General features: G+C 38.6%; 1 protein-coding gene across 1 annotated transcript in view; it reads left to right on the top strand.

Annotated features, from left to right (window-relative positions):
* The window catches only part of cep63 (centrosomal protein 63), a 29,283-nt gene extending 15,075 nt beyond the window's left edge, over positions 1 to 14,208 (top strand). Inside the window, 1 exon segment of the mRNA XM_042483899.1 lies at positions 14,130 to 14,208. Coding sequence (XP_042339833.1) covers positions 14,130 to 14,188 — 59 coding nt within the window. The 3' untranslated portion in view covers positions 14,189 to 14,208.
* Positions 14,209 to 18,757: the final 4,549 nt, after the last annotated feature.

Below are 18,757 nucleotides of genomic sequence, written 5' to 3'. Positions count from 1 at the left end.
AATGTGTGATAAACTTAACCATTTCAATGTAGAGCGTCAGACTGGATTTAGGAACGCTGGATTTAGGAGACACAGTTGACAACGGTTGGATCCAAGAAGGTGTCAGTCAAAACATAATCTGCCCACACATTCTGGAGAAAAGCTATTATCCTTAAAATTAGCTGTTTTGAACTCTGTTTTCTAACAGTAGGGAAAATACATTTTCACAGATTTCTGTAGATACTTAACGAGACACTCAATTTTGATATAATATGTACATTCTTACTTTTTCAAATCGTTTTTCCAGAGGCTTTAAAGTACTACACAGAGGTGGCTGTGGAGTCGGCTGCGGGGGCTGCTGCTGCCTGTAGGTGTAGGTTATGGCAGCAGATGGCTGGCAGAGGCTGCTGGCTTTCCACCAAAAGTTGCAGGTGGTGCTGAATGGCGACAGCTGCATTTTAAACTGAAGCCGTGCGCTGAAAGCTGTAGGCAGAGACTGTAGGTGGCGGATGGGGTTAAACTATAAGGAGGAGGCTGGAGCTGGGACAGAGACAGGTGGATGGAGGCTGGCACTGAGAAAAGTAAGAGTGTATATACAGTAGAAAACATCAGCACTAAGTTAAAGATGTACAGTGCAGGATTTACCTAAAAATACATTATGTTGACTTTTACAGATGAAATTCCACTCAATCATCATTTATGACCCAAAATCAGTGTGTCGGGGTGTATTTATCTTCAGAGACTTTGCCCCCTGCCGGTATTTTCTTATAAGGCCCGAGGCATTACGTTTTTGGGTTTTCTGTCCGCACGTACGCCCAGCAATGAGACGCATCTCTCGTCATCACTGTATGTATCACATGCAATGACCTTAAATCAGGAAAATTTGCTTTGAATCTTTAAACATCATTAAACATTTTTCTGTTTTCTCTGCTCTTTATCTGTTTTTGATTTTCTGCTCATTATAATGAAAAAAGAAATTCATAAATAAAAAGTATTTTTTAAAAAAAACAATAAAACAGAAACTGAAATTTTAGTAGAATCTAATGTGGCTGGTTTTCGGAGGCTTTATGGATGGAAGCTCCAGAGGGACGCTGGTCTTGGACCTGGTTTCATGAATCCTGAGCCTGTGCATGAGGCTGCTTCAGAAGCATTCAGCTGAAGGTTTCGTCTGCAGCAGCAGGTGGGAGCTGGCTGAAGATGGCTTCAGTTTGCAGTTAGAGTCTGTGGATGATGGCTGAGGCTGGAGGGAGCAGGAATATAGATGAACGAAACCTGCCTGCGGAGGCAAATACTGAGGTGGAAGCAGGACGGTAGCCAATAAGGCTGTAGGCTGCTGGTTGTCGGATGGTGTAGGAATAGCGTAAGGCTAAAGGTTGAATTCAGGCCTTTTTTGAAGATCTTAACTTCATAACTGACCAGCAAGACACCCCGTCTCTTGAGACTAAACGCAGCACCAGGACTGCCACTTGAAAGTCGGATTTTGGAATCAGTCTCGACTTAAGTTGGAGACCTCTTTGTCGACCACTCGGCTACTCTTTGGTACAAGCAGCTGCAGACATGCAGGTGAAGGTGAGCTGAAGAAGTGGTGAAATTTCAGCTCACAGCAACTTAATACAACACAGTCTCTGGCTTTTGTTCGTTATCGAGTGTTGTTGTGATTTGTGGTCCGCCATTAGCTTGTTAATTATATGACATGAATTCTGCTAAACGTCCCGCTGAGCTGATCTTAAACTTTATAATGGAACTGAATATTCGTATTAAACTGCCGAATCCAATAGCACTGGTATCATTCTGACTTCGGTACAGCCCTACACAGTGCTCCCAGAATGCATTGCAGAACTGCTGACATAGACAATGAATGGGAAGCATTGGTGGTTGCTGTGGCAACAGTCGGCTAACAAACTGCAAACGGCAGGTGTGTGGTCAGTGGCTGCATCTGTCCTGCTGCTGCAAGAAGCTGCAGGTGGAGTTGTGTAATTATGTAATTTTTTACATGTGTGTATTGTGTGCGGGGTGTGTATGGTGCGTGGGGTGTGTGGGGTGTGTACGTTGTGTGGGGTGTGTATGGTGTGTATGATGTGTATGGTGTGTGTGGTGTGTATGGTGTGTATGGTGTGTATGGTGTGTGGGGTGTGTGGGGTGTGTATGGTGTGTGGTGTGTGGGGTGTGTATGGTGTGTATGGTGTGTATTGTGTGTGGGGTGTGTATGGTGTGTGGGGTGTGTATGGTGTGTATGGGGTGTGTATGGTGTGTATGGTGTGTGGGGTGTGTATGGTGTGTATGGTGTGTGGGGTGTGTATGGTGTGTGGGGTGTGTATGGTGTGTATGGTGCGTGGGGTGTGTATGGTGTGTATGGTGTGTATGGTGTGTGTGTGTGGTGTGTATGGTGTGTATGGTGTGTGGGGTGTGTATGATGTGTGTGTGTGTGGTGTGTATGGTGTGTATGGTGTGTGTGGTGTGTATGGTGTGTATGGTGTGTATGGTGTGTGGGGTGTGTATGGTGTGTATGGTGTGTGGGGTGTGTGTGTATGGTGTGTATGGTGTGTATGGTGTGTATGATGTGTGTGTGTGTGTGTGTGTGTATGGTGTGTATGGTGTGTGGGGTGTGTATGGTGTGTATGGTGTGTATGGTGTGTATGGTGTGTGGGGTGTGTATGTGTGTATGGTGCGTGGGGCGGTGGGGACATCGGCTTCCTCTGATAGCAGGATCCAAACCAGTGTTTTTAATTCGGTGCCGGGGCAGCCCTTCTGGTTGCAGTATGATCACCTTTAATGAGATGGGATGAAGTTTAAATTTCAGAGTAATAACTCAGTCACTCCTCAAATAATATAAATTCTTGGAAAAGAGGAGCATCGTTTTGTTGATATCCGGCCCAGTCGGAGGAGGAATTATTTGATGCGCTTTGATGTCGGGTCTCTGTTATGTAAAAACTATTTGGAACATTCCTTGTTCATTCATGGCTAATGAGGGCATCCATTTGTATCGTCTCGTTTAATTAGTTTTCACATTTCCCCTGCAACCACAAACATCCCGGGCTAGCCTCATTTTCTCTCTCCGTCTTACGCAATGACATGCACAAGTTTGATTGAGTGTGACCATTGTGCAGTGTTTGTGCTGCCAGACTGAGGTGTCAGTAGTGACGTAATATTAATTCTACATTTTTTATTATATATAGTTATACTTTTATGTGTTTATTTGTCTTTTATACATGATTGTTAAATTACTATTATTATTATTAATTACTCACGCGGCGGGGTAGATGGTGGTTGTGGAGGGTAGGCTTGAGTGGGTAAAGGAAAGTGGGCATAGTTGTATATTGAGAAAAAAAAATTATATTAAACAGCAGAATCAAGACACTCTTGATTATATTTTAGAATTATTTTGAATGCTGTGTAATTATATTTGCAATTTGTTGCAATAAATCCATTAAATCAGCAAAATTTGAAGTTTGCACAACTGTCACCTCCCAAATAAAAATTTTGCTTGAGATAAAATTTTGGGCGCCACTCAGTCTGAGTAGGTTGTGATATGTTTGATACATCTGTGTCTGAAAAGAAGCTCCAGCAGGGAGAAAAAAAAGTCGAAAATACAATGTGCAACAACTGATTACAATCTACACCACACAAGCATCCTGGGACACGCTGATGAATCAGTGAGGGGAAGAGTCAGTTTACATTCTTTCATTCATAGTGTCACAAACAGCTAAGCATGTTTTGATTTGTGTGTCTTTTTAAGAAAAATGCCTGAGGAAGTGACGCCCTTCCTTAGTTCTAGTTTCTAAGACCTCCTTATCTTTCCTTGATACTGGAGAAATGTCATGAGTAAATAATAAAACTGAAATAATTTTCATGCTTTGTTGTATTTTAGAATGGACTTCATTTTTACTCTTGGTCGTCTTTTAAGTGTGGATCTTGCAGAGATTACACAGCAGTGAAGGATTTCTTTTTTCTGTATGTCTCATTGTCTGATCAGTGGTTCTTAACCTAGAATGAATAATTTTTTTTCTATCATTGCATTGTTAAATCACAAAATAATAGGTAACTTTACAAAAAGGACAATTTTGCAGAATACCACATGCAAAGCTGTCATCCAAAAGCCATGTTTAATGTTAAAGTGAATATTTGGGCAAAAATTCACCCTAACTCTAAGTAATTTGTGTCAGGTCTTTTTTTTTCAGCCCCCCCAGTTTTGGTTACAGTGAAGTCAGTCTTGAATTTCATTTTGAGTGGTATTTAAAAAGTCCTAAATTCCACTTGCACAGTTTATGAAAAAGAGCCCTCAGAAATTCCCTTAAGATCATGATCAGTGACCTGTCGTCTTAAATATTCACATTTCAAGGTTGTGGATTTAATGAATGTTAGTGGGTTGTTTTGTGCAGCGGAGAACGGAGGCTTCAGAGTTACTTCAGATTTGACCCTTAAATTTGCACGTTGAGATTTTCTGCCAACACCAAGAATTATTTCAGCATTTGTTTGTTCTTTGCCTCGTGTTCAAATGTCACAGCTTTGGTACCAAGAGGAGCTATTTCACTGCGATAAGATAATGTGTTTGGTGGTAGATGGTGTGAAAGTGTGTGCAATCTTGTGTCTTAAGAGGAAGCCTTTTCACGCCTCATTATCAGGCAGCTGTTGTCACTTGACAGTGGGGTGGGTGTAGATAACAACAATGCTATCAAGATTTTTGTCACTCAGAAATGGAAGCGTTTATCTGCCCATTCCAAGAACCCACCTCCTCCCACTTCCCACCAAAGTATGCAGGAAATCCGCACACTGTACCCAGCCTATATACCAACATAGCACTGGCTAATCCTCTTATGTAACGTCTCTTCCTTCACCTTCCCTCATTTAAACTTCACATTTATAACATTTAACAAAGTGGTGGGCTTCTAGTCATGTACAGCAGCTTGAGATTGCATGTTTGTCATACCACTGTGTTATCTGGGATCTCCAGAGCCAATTTAAATGCCTTCTCAGTCAGACTACAACATTACAGACTCTTAATGGCTTCCCTTCCTTTCATGCTTGAGTCAACTCTGCTGCTCCTGTGTGTTTTTAAGTCTTTAATTACGCGAGCCATAAAATTGCCAGTGTTGTTGGAGATCACAGGGAAAATTGTCGTCACCTGTGGCGATCACTCTACGGGGCGACTGCGCCGTAAATCAACATGCTCTCGCAACCGCTCATTCAGCAAATCTGAAAGACAGTTTTTAAATTGGGTGGATTTCCAGCACATATTTGCAGTATCATGTAGATAAAATGCCTCAGTCAGACACCGCGAGTTTGACTTATTTAGAAGAAGCTTTAAAACACGCAAAGTGAGTCCAAGAATGTGAAGCATCCACTCGTTACGCACACAGGACTTGAGTTGTGATGTGTGATTGTTGGAGGTGTTTTAAGCTGTAAACTGTGAGCCATTTGTTTATGTGATTTATCTTATGCTGGTATGTACATTGCAGTCAGCGTAATACACAAAGAGTTTTGAGGGATTATCTGAATATTTATATAACCTTTTTTTATCAGCTGTGAAAGAAGAGCTCAGAATGATTGTCCTGAAAAAATGTAACAGAACTAGAAAGCCCCTTTTACACTGCCAATTCAATGTCACGCCATTATTTCACCTCACCACTAAAGGGCTGTTTACACGGCAATGGTTCTTGCATGAAACGTCAAACTTTTGTTGAGGTTTGGTCTTCCATGTCATATCATATCACATCACCAACTGGCGGACCTATTCTTCTACTAAAATTCAAAGAGGTCCAGTTACTAAAATTTCCTCCCAGCAAAGGTCCGAACCTCATACCTAAAATCAATATCACGCTTAATTGATAGGATGAAGTTTTGGTCCGGAATGCGGTGATGTTGGTGATGCCTGGCTTACAGGTACATGTGATGAATCAGTGGTATGGGCGCTATTAATAGCCACCTCTGTGCTTATTGGTTGCACGCAATGACAGGAACTGCTCCAGTCAGAGCAGGCTGTTGGACGTGTCCGCACGCTGGAGCAGGCTGTCGCACATATCCGCGCTTGAGCGAGCTGACGCACATGTCCGCGTGCTGGAGCGGGCCGTTGGACATATCCGCGCGGGAGCGGGCAGTCGGATATGTAATATCATCACAAAGTAGTCTGTAGAAGTCTAAAGAAGTCTCTTTCCATCTCTGCAAATTTGGCTGTTTAAAGGCTGTGGCTGTCAAACACTCCGCTGTTCTAGAGTCAAAGTCGTTCACTGCATTTGGTTCGCTGCGGCGCTATTCTTATTATCATTTGCTGTTGTTGTTGTCTGTCAAAACATGGCTGGAATGCGTTCTATCGACATTCTATCGACTACATTTCATATTTCAATCGAGGAAAAGTTATTTCGCGATTGATATCGTTTTATTGCCCAGCCCTACCTCTAATTAAATCTTACTCTAATTAACTAACCATATATGCATACACCCATATGCCAAAAACCAAATATCTACAATTTTATATGATCATTTACTGAAAAAAAAAAAAGAGGAAGATAAAAACTAGGGAAATATAAATATTAAGTGGCTAAATAATTAAACAGTCACCCCTGTAAACACCTAAACGTCAGACCTCCTCTTCATCCCTGTACCTCGTGAAAAATATGTTTTTATATATTATTACTTTTTATAAGTAAGCTAAATTAAATGCACTTTCAGCTGGTCTCTGGTTCAGACCCTCTCTTGATGAACGGGACTCCTGGACTTGACATGATGGTTGGTTTGTCTTTATCTCCTCTCCTCGTCCTGTGGATGTCATCAGGCACATAAAGGCCACCTGACAATGCACTATCAGTGCTCTGCAGGTCTCCTCCCACACTTTTAACGCGCTCAGCCCGAGCTGCACATGTTGCATTACTGAGGCTGAATTTGTATGCAAATGGCAGTACTTCCTGTCCTCTATCTGCTGGGGCCAGGGTGGGATTTCCTCATTCCTGACGTCTGACCCCTCCGCTCCCCTGTCTCCTCTCTCCCTCTGACTCCAGTCTACCATCTGGAGACAGAGGTTATCACAGCCAGGCTGTGGCCTCCTCGTGTTTGTTCAGTTAGACCTGTATTTACTGAAGCTCTCTGCTGACATGGTGCTATCTAACAAATATGAACAGGGTCCCTTTTTATTTAGAAATTTAAACATGGATTCCCCTAATAACAGGAGTGGATTCAGTCACAATATTACTCATGATTTTATGGAAAATCATTTTTTCTTTGAATCAAACCACCAGAATTTCTCCCAAATAATGACATATATACCACAGTTGAGTTTTAAAATGACAAACAGTTACTTTTTAACTAATTTTGAGTCAATTTTAGATTTTATTTCTATATGTTAGTTATGTTAAGATAAAATCACAGCATTCAAAAGGGCACGGGCACATGGGAAAAAAGTTATTCATTGATAAACAATGATAAAAAGGGAATTGAAAATAAAAAACATGGTGATAAAAAGATAAAAAGAATAACTAAAAAATGCTAATAATTGAATAAGTATATATATTAAAAAAATTATATTAATTAAATAAGTATAAATGAAGGGTTCTTTCTGTGTGTTTCCTCTTATTTTTGGGTAAAGCATAGGCATGACTGTGACTGTTACACATAGATAAATTTATATGTATCTGTTTCTCTATATATTTCTTTATATTAGTTCTGGTTACACATATAGATATACATTTCAGTATTAAAGCAGTGGTTCCCACACCCCAAAGAGGTCCCAAAATAAATCACAATATGACTAAAGCAGCTGTAATCACATTAACATTAATAATCGAATACATGACTACTTGCATGTGAAAGGGGTTGATTGTAGTGATATACACCTCAACTCTTCGGATATTTATAGCATTTTTAGCTCTTTTTTGTTTATTTACAGGCTGCAGCTTTACCGTTTTGTTTTTTCAGCTGTTGTGCTGTTTTCAGCAAAGAAGGATAAGAAAACTATTGTTGCGCCTCCTGCTCATCATCAGACGGCAGCATACTCACCCCCCTTCCCCCGGACTGTTTTTTCATCACAGTCTTCTGGTGTCCACCTGGGGTCACAGTTCTCTTGTTTTTCTCCCCCAATTTATGAAAAAATTTTACTCATTTTTCTCCTTTTTCATTATCACAACCATATTCTAGCACCGATAAGCCCTAAAAATCTACCCTGCTGTTTCCACCCAGACAGCAGTACAGCTGCATTAGATGTCACTTCCTGACATGCACGTGACGCAGAAGAGACCTCAGAAAGAGAAATATTCTAGCAAATTTGAGATGTCCTGGAAAGAAGAATTCATTTTACAAAGGACAGGTTTTAATGGAAAATGACATGCATTTTGGTAAAAACTGCAGTGTTGGTTTGTCCATCAGGCACAGGATTCGCAAAAAGCATGAAGTTCATTACAATAGTTATAAGAATAGTGCTGCTTTTTGGTTGTGTTGATCGGCAGATTTACCACATCAGCTTCAAAGGTGATAATATGTGGTAATAATGTTATTTCACAGCTTGTTTCTGCTGACATCATGTTGCCACAAAGTAAGTTACTGCACGTTAAAAACACTTTTGTTACACTTTTTTACCGACTGTTAGCAAACAGTCTAAAATATAGAAATGATTCTGTGGTTTTGCTGCTCACCACTTATGGTTCAAACTTACTTTACAACCCGTTATTAGGGATCACAGGTAGATCTTGCCTAATTTGAAGCAGCCAAAAGGTTAGAAAACCAAACTTTCTTCAAACTCTCTTTGCAGCATATTTCAGATTTGATTGATGAAGTCCTGTTAAAGATAAACTGACAGATCTTCTATTGGATTCATTTATTTATTTATTCTTTTAATGGTAGATTAATTTAATGCTGTTAAATTGGGACAAAAGAACAGTAAAAATATGCACTGGTGTGTTACCAGTGAAAGTAAATAATGTGTCGGCGTCCAACAGTCTGTTGCACTCAATCATGAATAAAGTTTAGAATATACGCTTTGTGTTTCACTTGCGTGTCCGTCCGGAAGCACTTTCTCCAAACACCACGGTGAAAATGGCAGAAATCGGCCCCAGAAATCCAAAGAAACATCCGTAATTTTAGAAAGGAATGTCACATTCCTTTGCAGCTGACTGAGCCCAGTCTTCCAGAGTGCCTCCTATCAGGAAGTGCTGCACAATGGGAGCAAATTGCCAGAAACACAAAGTCAGACATTTGGGGACAGAGGTGGGGGCAGACAGAGGAAACTGTGTCAGGCGCTGCTTTCAGACAAAAACCTCCGCTACCACACTCAGATTCAACAATAAATATAGCTGAGGACAAACTAAATACTCAAATATTCTGGAGATGGACCCCAGTTTAGAACGGCCGCATCAGCTCTGCAGCCGTCAGTTGACATGTTTTATTATTTCCCTCAGATTAAATGTATTTTCCAAATGTAAACAAACAGGTCACTGCACAAAAAATGATTAACTTGTGTTTAATTGATATATTAACACTACCTAACACTATATAACCTATGGAATTAAATTTATGTCAATATTCAGGACATGATGGAACAATTTGAGATTTTTTTGTAAGCGTAATTTTATTTTTTTAAAGAATATATTGAGATGCCATTTGAGAAAACAATAGTCTATTATGTGCTGGGAAAATGAGTAAAATTAAGTAAAGGGACTTATTAAAGTGTGTGCTCATAAACATATTAGCCACCAACATGCAAATACATGTATCGTCCAGAATAGATTTCTGTTTGCTCCTGTTCAAATATTACAGTTACTGAAAGAAATGAAGTTAAAAATCACCCATTGCTGCATAGAATTTAGGCATAAATAAATCATAATTCATGTTTTCTAGCACAATAAAAGATTTCTTTATATCAGTAACATTCATGAAATCCAAATCCTTCAAGTGCTGCCCCAATTTTTTCCCTAATATTTTCAAGAATATCTAGTTCTCCACCCAGTTTGCAGGAAATTTCTTGGGAAGTTGCTCATTATGGTTTTTTTTTTTTTTTTTTTTTTTTTTTTTTTTTTTTTTTTTTTTTTTTTTTTTTTTTCCACATTTTTGAAAGAAATTTCCTCTCCAGTTTTCTCAGGTTTCAGAGGTCTGAATGCATGTTAAAGGCGTGAACACAGCACAGGCAAACTGGTATCAGTCGAGATGTTAAAGAGTTAACTACTTTTCTGTAAAATGTCACATACATTTTAATTTCAACTTTGTTTAAATAGCACAAATTAAAGTTGAAACACTGCAGACAAAATAATAATGATAAAAAACACAAAAAAAATAAAATACAATAAATAAAACTTTGTGAGACTGAAAATGACAACAAATAATTCATTAACATTATTAAACATTCGTTTTATTTTTGTCGGTATCCTCCCATCTATTTCTGCTTTAAATGGAAAGCCCAGTGTTTAACCCTTTCTTTCTTGCCAGTTTCAGGGCAGTGAGATAAAGAGGTCCACCACCTGCTCTCTCTGAGCGACACGGGGCCGTTTCTAGGCTTCCAGCAACAGAGGCATCCATCTCAGCCAGTGGCTGATGAGCAGATTGGGGGATCTGCACTCAGAACGGCCCAAGGAGACATCTTTATCTGGCCTGGAAGCAATGGCTTTACTCGGCCATCTGTTTCCACGGGGACAACACCAGGCCTGCGTGCACGGGGAGGGGGGCCGGCGAGCCTCTGTGTGTAACCTGAGATTCATTGTTCAGACTTGTTGTGACTGTCTTTTTAGATCCACAAATGATGGCGCGGATTAAAATGGCAGTTTTTTTGAGATGAGCAGCAAACTGCTGGTCTGTTAAACAGTCTGAACATTTGTTCACAGCTGCAGCTGATGTGACAGTAAATGGTTCTTCCACCTGCTCTCGACATAATGGCTTCAACAATGTGGACAGAGAGGAGGGAAGATTACTCTTGAATAGGTCCTCACAGTTAGAAAACAGGTGGTGGATTTAGTCTGTGCAGAATGTAACTATATATTTGTAGACTCTCTCTTTTTATATATTTGAATTGTTGACGGTACGCTTGGTCTGCTTTTTGTTTAGCACGCACTGCATTCTTGTGGCAGAAGCCCATATGGGCTGACAGGTGCATCTGCCTCTGAGCTGGAGGGCAGGAGATAGTCTGCGCTCTGCTTTGTTCCACAAAACATCTGCCCCCTCAGCCTGGAGCCACGAGATACTCTACCAAATACCATCCTGTGGTTAAAACTGGAAACAGACAACTTCTCAACTGGTGGTTTTATTCTTGCCGTTGCTGTCGCAAAGACGAAAAAAAATGCTTTCCATTTCCCTCAGAGCATAGCAGCTACCACCAGCCTCTATGTGAATTTATGCAATGTAAAATATCCTAACCTGATGCTAATAACGTCAGCATGTCATGTATGCGGGGAAAACCTGTCAAGCTTAAGACATTTGTTTTTGAAGCCCTGATGAAGACCTGTAGTGGTCGAAACGTGTTACCTTTTTTAATGATTCAGCCACTATAATTAAAGCTTTTCAATGAAATGTTTTGTTGCTGAACTTTGCGAGTTACAATGGAGCCAAATATTGTGACATTACCTCCGTTCAGTGTTTCTGTTGATTCTGGCTTCATATGCGTAAAGGAAAACCGCTACGAGTCTTATCTAGGCAATATCAAAGGCTTGTTCTGTGTTTAATGCATAGATATATTTAGGCACAAAAACTATTTGGTTATGTTTAGGAAAATACTCGGTTTTGGGAGTGTAATCAACGTTGGAAAGGTAAACAATGATGAAGTGTCACCATGTTTGGTGGCTGTAAAAAGCAGCTAGAAACTTTGCAATGAGTCTCTAAATCACAAACCAGTTTTTTTGTTTCTTTGTCTCATCCCCTCCACCTGCCAATAACAAAGTCAGCTCATAGACTAAAAAATTTTAGAAATGTTTATGTATGAATGTGGAAATGTTGCATATCTGTACAAAGACATACACTTTCTTCTGGTTTTTCAACTCCACATTTTCCACTTAAACAAAAATAAACCCTTATTTTGAAGGTTATGTTTCATCAGGAGTGACAAGGTTTACCAAAGTAAATCTAAAATAATAGCTCCCAGGCCGTCTGTGTTTGTTAAAATCCTCCATTGATTTTAACTGTGTTTATGCCACCTCCTGTAGCCCAAACCTGCTTTCAGATCAGTTATTTTTCAGTAAACATTCGGCAGCATTTAAACAGATAACTCAAGCATGCAGAGGAATTCTCGTGTTATCTGTTGACACAAGCCATGGTGTTGTGAACCAAACACAAGTCGCTTGTTTTCCTGAAATGGCTAAATTGAGCTTGACACCTTCCAAAGGTTTCTGCAACAGTGACAGAGAGGAATGTTTGGGCATCAGCTGTCTTTACACAGCACAAACTTAAGTGTCTTTAGTGTCATTAAAGCAGTGATAAGTCACATAATGTGGTTATTTTAAGGTTTAGAAGACTTTTAATTGAATTTTTTAATTTTAAGTTTAATGCAGCAGATGAGAGAATATATACATATATATACAAATATATACATACATATATATATATATATATATATAATAAATCTAAGTTATAAAAATAAATGAATAAAAGTTGTTATAAATATGGAAAATAAAGAGAAATACAAAATAAACAAATAAATTCAGAAGCTTGGCATTTGACCTCGTAAATAAAAATATTTAAATACAGAAAAAAAAAACATAGTTGTACATAGTTTTCAGATTATCTCGACATTTTTTCTTGTATTTATCGCAGCAGTTATTTATTTCTGTTTGTAGTTTAGATTTTTTTATTTAATTTTTTCATATTTATTTATTCTTGTTCTTATTTATACATTTAGTTTTATATTCCTGTATTTATTTATAGATTTATGATTATTTTTTTTTTATTCCTGTAATTTTATAAACATTATCTTTCTCTTGTATTTATTTATAGATTTTGTATTTATTCCTGTATTTTTTATTTATAAATCAATTGATAATGAAGTCATCTTTCGGCCCCCAAATTCCTGTCTGTCAAGACGATTTTGCGACAGAAAAATATTGAGGAGCCATTTAACAGGCAGCTTTAATCATCCTTGGTTGTTTTCTACACCTGGAATCGTTAAAATTTGGAGATTACATTCGACATCTTTCTTTTCATTTTTTACACATTTGTCTGTCTATAAATACATATTTACACAAAGGTGAGACAGCATGAGGTTAAGTCAGAATACAACCAGTATCACTCAGTGAATTTTTTTCGTTTCAGCGTCTTCTCGACAGAAACCGTTAAATGATGTAGAAGACCAAAAGCCGTTTGGAGATGTGACATGTGCTTACATGTATGTCCAGGTGGTCGTTAGGAGAGCATCTTAAACTGATTTGTTTAGGCAAATGAGACGGCAGGATGTTGATGTAGCTGCAGAGATGACTATCACCACGGCAGTTGCCCTTTGACCTCTGGCTAAGGTAAATGGCCAGCAGCCTCTGAGCGACGGCGTACATGTCAGCACTGGACTCATTAGATAAACCAGTTTACTTTGCTTTAACTGTTGTACACCAGTTATGGATACCAGTTCATAAGAGGATTTATAGTCCTTAAATCTGCTTACAACTACTTCATGGTGTGTTATAAACCATTAATTAACTGTTTCTTTACTGTTAAGATAGTAAATTAAGATAAATTGTTACCAATAAACAAAAAATCCTGTATAATTCAGTACTGTTTATTATGGTACTAGAGAACTTCTTGAATATCTTGCATCAGAAACAGAATTATGATGAAGTATACAGGCTCACAGAGCTCTGTGGCAGGCAGCATCACTTTATTCTCATGATCTCAAATGTGCTTATAATGTGAAACTTTTTCTCTTGTCTCTTGTCCCAAATACCACCTGCTTTTCTCATTTTAATATATATAATGAGGTCTGAATGCATGTTAAAGGTGTGATATATGAAAAAAGGTAGTGGAATTATAGTACACAGACGCAGATGTTGTCATGGACAAATTGCAACTTATGGTTAGTTTTAGGCATAAAAACCACTTAGTTATGACCTTTAAAATACCTGCTTTTCAAGGCACTTTCCCAGCAGAAAGCGCAGCAATATCGTAGTATAAAACAGCTATATGCATGGCATTATTCCTAGAGAAAAAAAACAGCAATGGGTCACTAAAAACATCCTGTTTTGTTGTTTGTTGGTCTCAAACAGTGGTCTGCAGCTTGGCAGGCGTCTCATCTCGGTGTCCCATCGTCCCCATCCACCCCTGATCACAAGGTAAGCTTGTTTACTATGTCACTTTAGAAACATTGAAATAAAACGTACAATGTGACATATTTGTGTTATGCAGAAACATATAATGCCAACATGTTCTTCTCTGGGCTGTTTTTTTTTTCTTTGCTGCGCCAGTATCAGCCATAAACACAAAATATGGTGTCAAACACACAATTCAGAAAAAAAATCTCCTTCTGTTTCCTTTTATTTGGTTATGGCAGTACTGTGACAAAACTTTGCATGTAGACATAGGCTCCTCTGGTCATTGTGTCGTAAATCATTTGTTCTGATTTGAATTTAATGCAGGGACAAGTATTAAAAATAACTAGAAACAGACGATCTCCTTCTTGATGGACTTGTTTTCTTATGAAGGTCACATAAAAGCATCAGTATTAAACTGAGGCTCTTTAACAAACAGTGAAAAACTCCCTGTAAGCTGCTTTAAATTCGTGATTAGGGCCCGAATATGCAAGGACCCTCTTGGAATGACAGGAAATATTATTTTCTCCCCAATTAATCACATTTTTGGAGGCCTAAATTATGCCAAAAACTCCCGAAAAGTGCGGCCTGGCTAAACATGTTGTATTTTGGTGGTTTTGGAAATGGCCGTAGCAAAATGGCTCCACATCGCCCCCTAACATGTAGCCAATGCCCAGTTTTAACCTACATTTACAAAAATCGGTACACTTATGTATCATGCCCAAGACGCACAAAAAAGCTGCTTTTCTCTTCCAAACCCAACAGGTAGTCGGCCATTTTGAATTTTCTGTTGATTTTTGGCAATTTTTTTGCACTTCGTAGTTTTGCGAACTTGTCCTACAGGATTAATCCGATTGAGTTCAATTTGGCGTTTTCAATCTCAACCCCTTGCTGATGAAAAGTTATCTAAGGTCTGCACAAAACTTTTACCGTTTTCCCGTGGCGTGGCGTAACATTTTGTTGTTTTCGCCATAAAACAGAACATAGTTGTAACTTTGGTGTACATTGTGCGATCTGCCTGAAGCTTCATATGTTTGATAAGGGTCCCGCCCTGAACACATCAGTATGACAATATTTGTAGTCATAATAGCGCCACCTACTGGCAACAGCAAGTAAGCCTCGAGGGACAATTATCATTGGATTTACATGGTATTTACATGATTTGGTTACAGATGATGTACACCAAGAGGACGTGGAATTTGTGTCCACTTCACTGCCACCTAATTGCCACTGGGAAGTACTGCACCATGTGAAATAGGTCACTCTAGGGTCCAACCTCTCTGCGTGCATTATCCGACTTTCACAGTCATGAACGACCGCTTTAGTGTGTGTCCCAAAAGTACCCCCGACATACGTGGGGGTGCAAGGGCCCTTTCATCATCGCTGCTTGCAGCTTTAATTTAAAATAAATTTGTAGGTTGATTTTCCTGAGCTGCTGAAAATACTGTTTTACATGAATGCTAAAATGTCACCATATTGTTATATTTTACTATGAGAAACAATAATGTAGACCTGAAACAGACCTGTATTGAATGCGTTGAATCAAATCCAGTTCAGTTTAGTTGGACTGAGCTGAAGTGGAACAGAGTCGAACCAGTGAAGCGAGGAGCCCACAAGGCAGTCATGAAATATGTGTCCTTGTCTTATCTGTAAACAGCATCACACCCACAGGCGGAGTCCTGTTTAGAGTTCCTCGCTGGTTCACTGCCACTTGTTTACTTTTATGGCCGAGTGAGGAATTTCTTGTGTCACCAGGTGCGAGGGACCGTTTCTTGGTCGACCTACAAGTGAGACTTGTGTAAGTGTTGTTCACCTCCAGTTATTACACAGCCCTCAAACATGGCTGCTGATTGAGAATTTGTAGTCTGAAAAGAAGCAAACACAACATGTCTCTTAAGTTTCCAGCTGACTTTTACTCGCACAGGCGATCTGTGCATTTTGTTTTTAGATTTTTATGACCAATAGAAAATTGCTTACTGCTGACATTTTAAAAACTTCAGTGAAAACAAATTAAGTTGCCTCTGTATATTCAACTCAGTTTTATTTCCATAAGTTAATCATAGCTCTCCAGAAAGGTTGTGCTTATCTTTTGGACAGCAGTATTACTCATTATTGTAACCTCCCCATTAACCCTTTAACAGCTGCATCAACAATGTCGCCTTTTACTAGCATGCAAACCTCCAAAACCTGAGAAAATTGGTTATATTTCTTTCAAAAACACGGGAAAAAATTACAATAAGTGTCTTGGAAAGAAATTTCTCACAGACTCCAAAAAAAAAAAAGAAAAAGAAAGGTGACAAGGAACTTGAAAATTGGCTGAGGGGGATTATCGAATATTATTTTTAAAAAGAACTGGGAGAAAAATGTCAAAAAAAAACTAATTATTAAATTACTAATTAATTAAACTATATTTATAATTGTCTTTATTAGGTATTTAAAATTTGATTTTTGATTTGATTTATTTTTTTGAACATGTTTAAAAAGGAAATAAAGAAATATTGCACAAGAACAGACTGACAAAAAGCAAAGTAATTAAATTTTAAAAAAATTACAGAAAAAGAAAATATGTAGTTTTTGAATCATTTTTTGTGGTTACTGTCTTTGTTTTTGTTCGATACTTTTCTTTCTTTGTATTTAATTATTTATTTTGAATCATTTTTTGTGGTTACTGTCTTTGTTTTTGTTCGATACTTTTCTTTCTTTGTATTTAATTATTTATTTTGAATCATTTTTTGTGGTTACTGTCTTTGTTTTTGTTCGATACTTTTCTTTCTTTGTATTTAATTATTTATTTTGAATCATTTTTTGTGGTTACTGTCTTTGTTTTTGTTCGATACTTTTCTTTCTTTGTATTTAATTATTTATTCTTAAGCAATTTCTTGCCAATTTGTGTCCATTTTTTGTTTACGACGCCCTGTTTCCATGTTTTTGAAAGAAATCAGGCCAATTTGTTGAGGTTTTAGAGGATTAAAGAAAAGAAAAACGTTAGTGATAGCTGATTACCCTCCATCTCATCCCCGGTAAAGCAGCAGACTGGAGGCTCGTTTAGACCCCATGGACATGTTAATGTGAGGAATGCGGCCATTTCCTCCTTTGCAGGAAAACAAAAGGAGCTGCTGAAGCGCCTAGCTTGTCCCACCTCACATAACAAGTCAGCCGCTCCCAGATCTCAGTCTGCATTGTGTCGACCCAGTCGGCCCAAGACGCACCAGTAACAGGTCCCAAATCACTATCAGCTTTATTGGCAGCATATGTTTTTTTTCTGTTTTACACAGACGTCTTTACCAGAGCTGAGGTGATATTTCAGGCTCGAAGTACTCTGGTGGTACAGAAATTTATGGTCCAAAGTCACTGTGGCCTTCAGTAACGCACCTGGTGAAAGGACACCATTGAACGTGATTAATCAGCATCCTTTTTTCTTAATATTCCTAATATTTATGTGTTTTTCAAGGCAATTAGTTTCCTAGATGTTTAGATTTTTTTAAGTTAAATCAACTTTTCAGATTTTACAATGCAATTCCTCAGTGGAAACAGCAAACAGCACACGTACACATAATTGCAAACAAATTACATCATAAACCGACTCATCCCCCCCTGAACCCACGTCCGTGGTTCAGGTTACCTCCTCCAAAGATGAACCATCAAAACTCCCCACAGCTCCTCTTTCCTTCCCTGCTTTTCACTTCTGGTGTGAAATGTATTTTCAGCACTGCAGGAAATGATTCTGATATTGACGTAACAGGCCGAGTGTGGGTGTGATGAGCACACCTGAATACTGTTATGCAGGTTCTAGCTAAATGAGATACAGATTATAATTCCGGGCAATGAAACGACACAGTCACACATTCGGGCGTTTGATGACACACCTGCTGCAGATGGCACTGGGTGGAGTGTCAACATGTAGCAGCAAGTTTAAGGTGATTCATATTTTCTCTGCTGTGTTTCCCATCAACAAAACATGACACTTAGTTGACATATTTCTGCAGTATCAGAAAATTATGCAAGAATGACACCCTGTACATCAGTTTTTACCTTTTCTAGTCAACCTGCCGATCATGTGACTCTCTGTGGCTCCTACCAGATACGTCAGTAAATACACAACTTGTAGGCCCGTGAAGATTTAACTTGCAAAAAAGTGGCTAAATAAGACAGAGGTTGTCGCAAAAACACGACCTTACGGCTGCGTTGTGGTGGTGACGTGATGTGTAGTTTACATTAGCTGTTTAGTTTGTGTTTATTCTTCAGAAATAACAAAAACGGTAAAGATTATCTTGTGCACAAACGTGTGTCATTAACGTTTGTTTGCCACAGAGCTTGTTTTCAGCAGCAATAATCCAAAATACAATGGAAAAATCCCATCGGTGATGTGAATTTCTGGGTTGGCCTACAAAAAACATCACTCAAAAACTCAAACAGCCAATTTGTAATTTGTCATTTTTATTATTTTCCACCTGATGCTGTCATTTTTACCACATTTAGCAATTTTAAAAGGTCCATTCTATTTCCACAATGTGCACTGTCACAATCAGTGTTTTTGACATATCTCAGGCTGTGATCATCAAAAAAATCTATTCTGTATGTAGTAT

This window comes from Plectropomus leopardus, chromosome 3 (genome assembly GCF_008729295.1).
Source record: "Plectropomus leopardus isolate mb chromosome 3, YSFRI_Pleo_2.0, whole genome shotgun sequence".
NCBI lineage: Eukaryota > Metazoa > Chordata > Actinopteri > Perciformes > Serranidae > Plectropomus > Plectropomus leopardus.
This window is presented reverse-complemented; position numbering and strand designations above follow the sequence as displayed.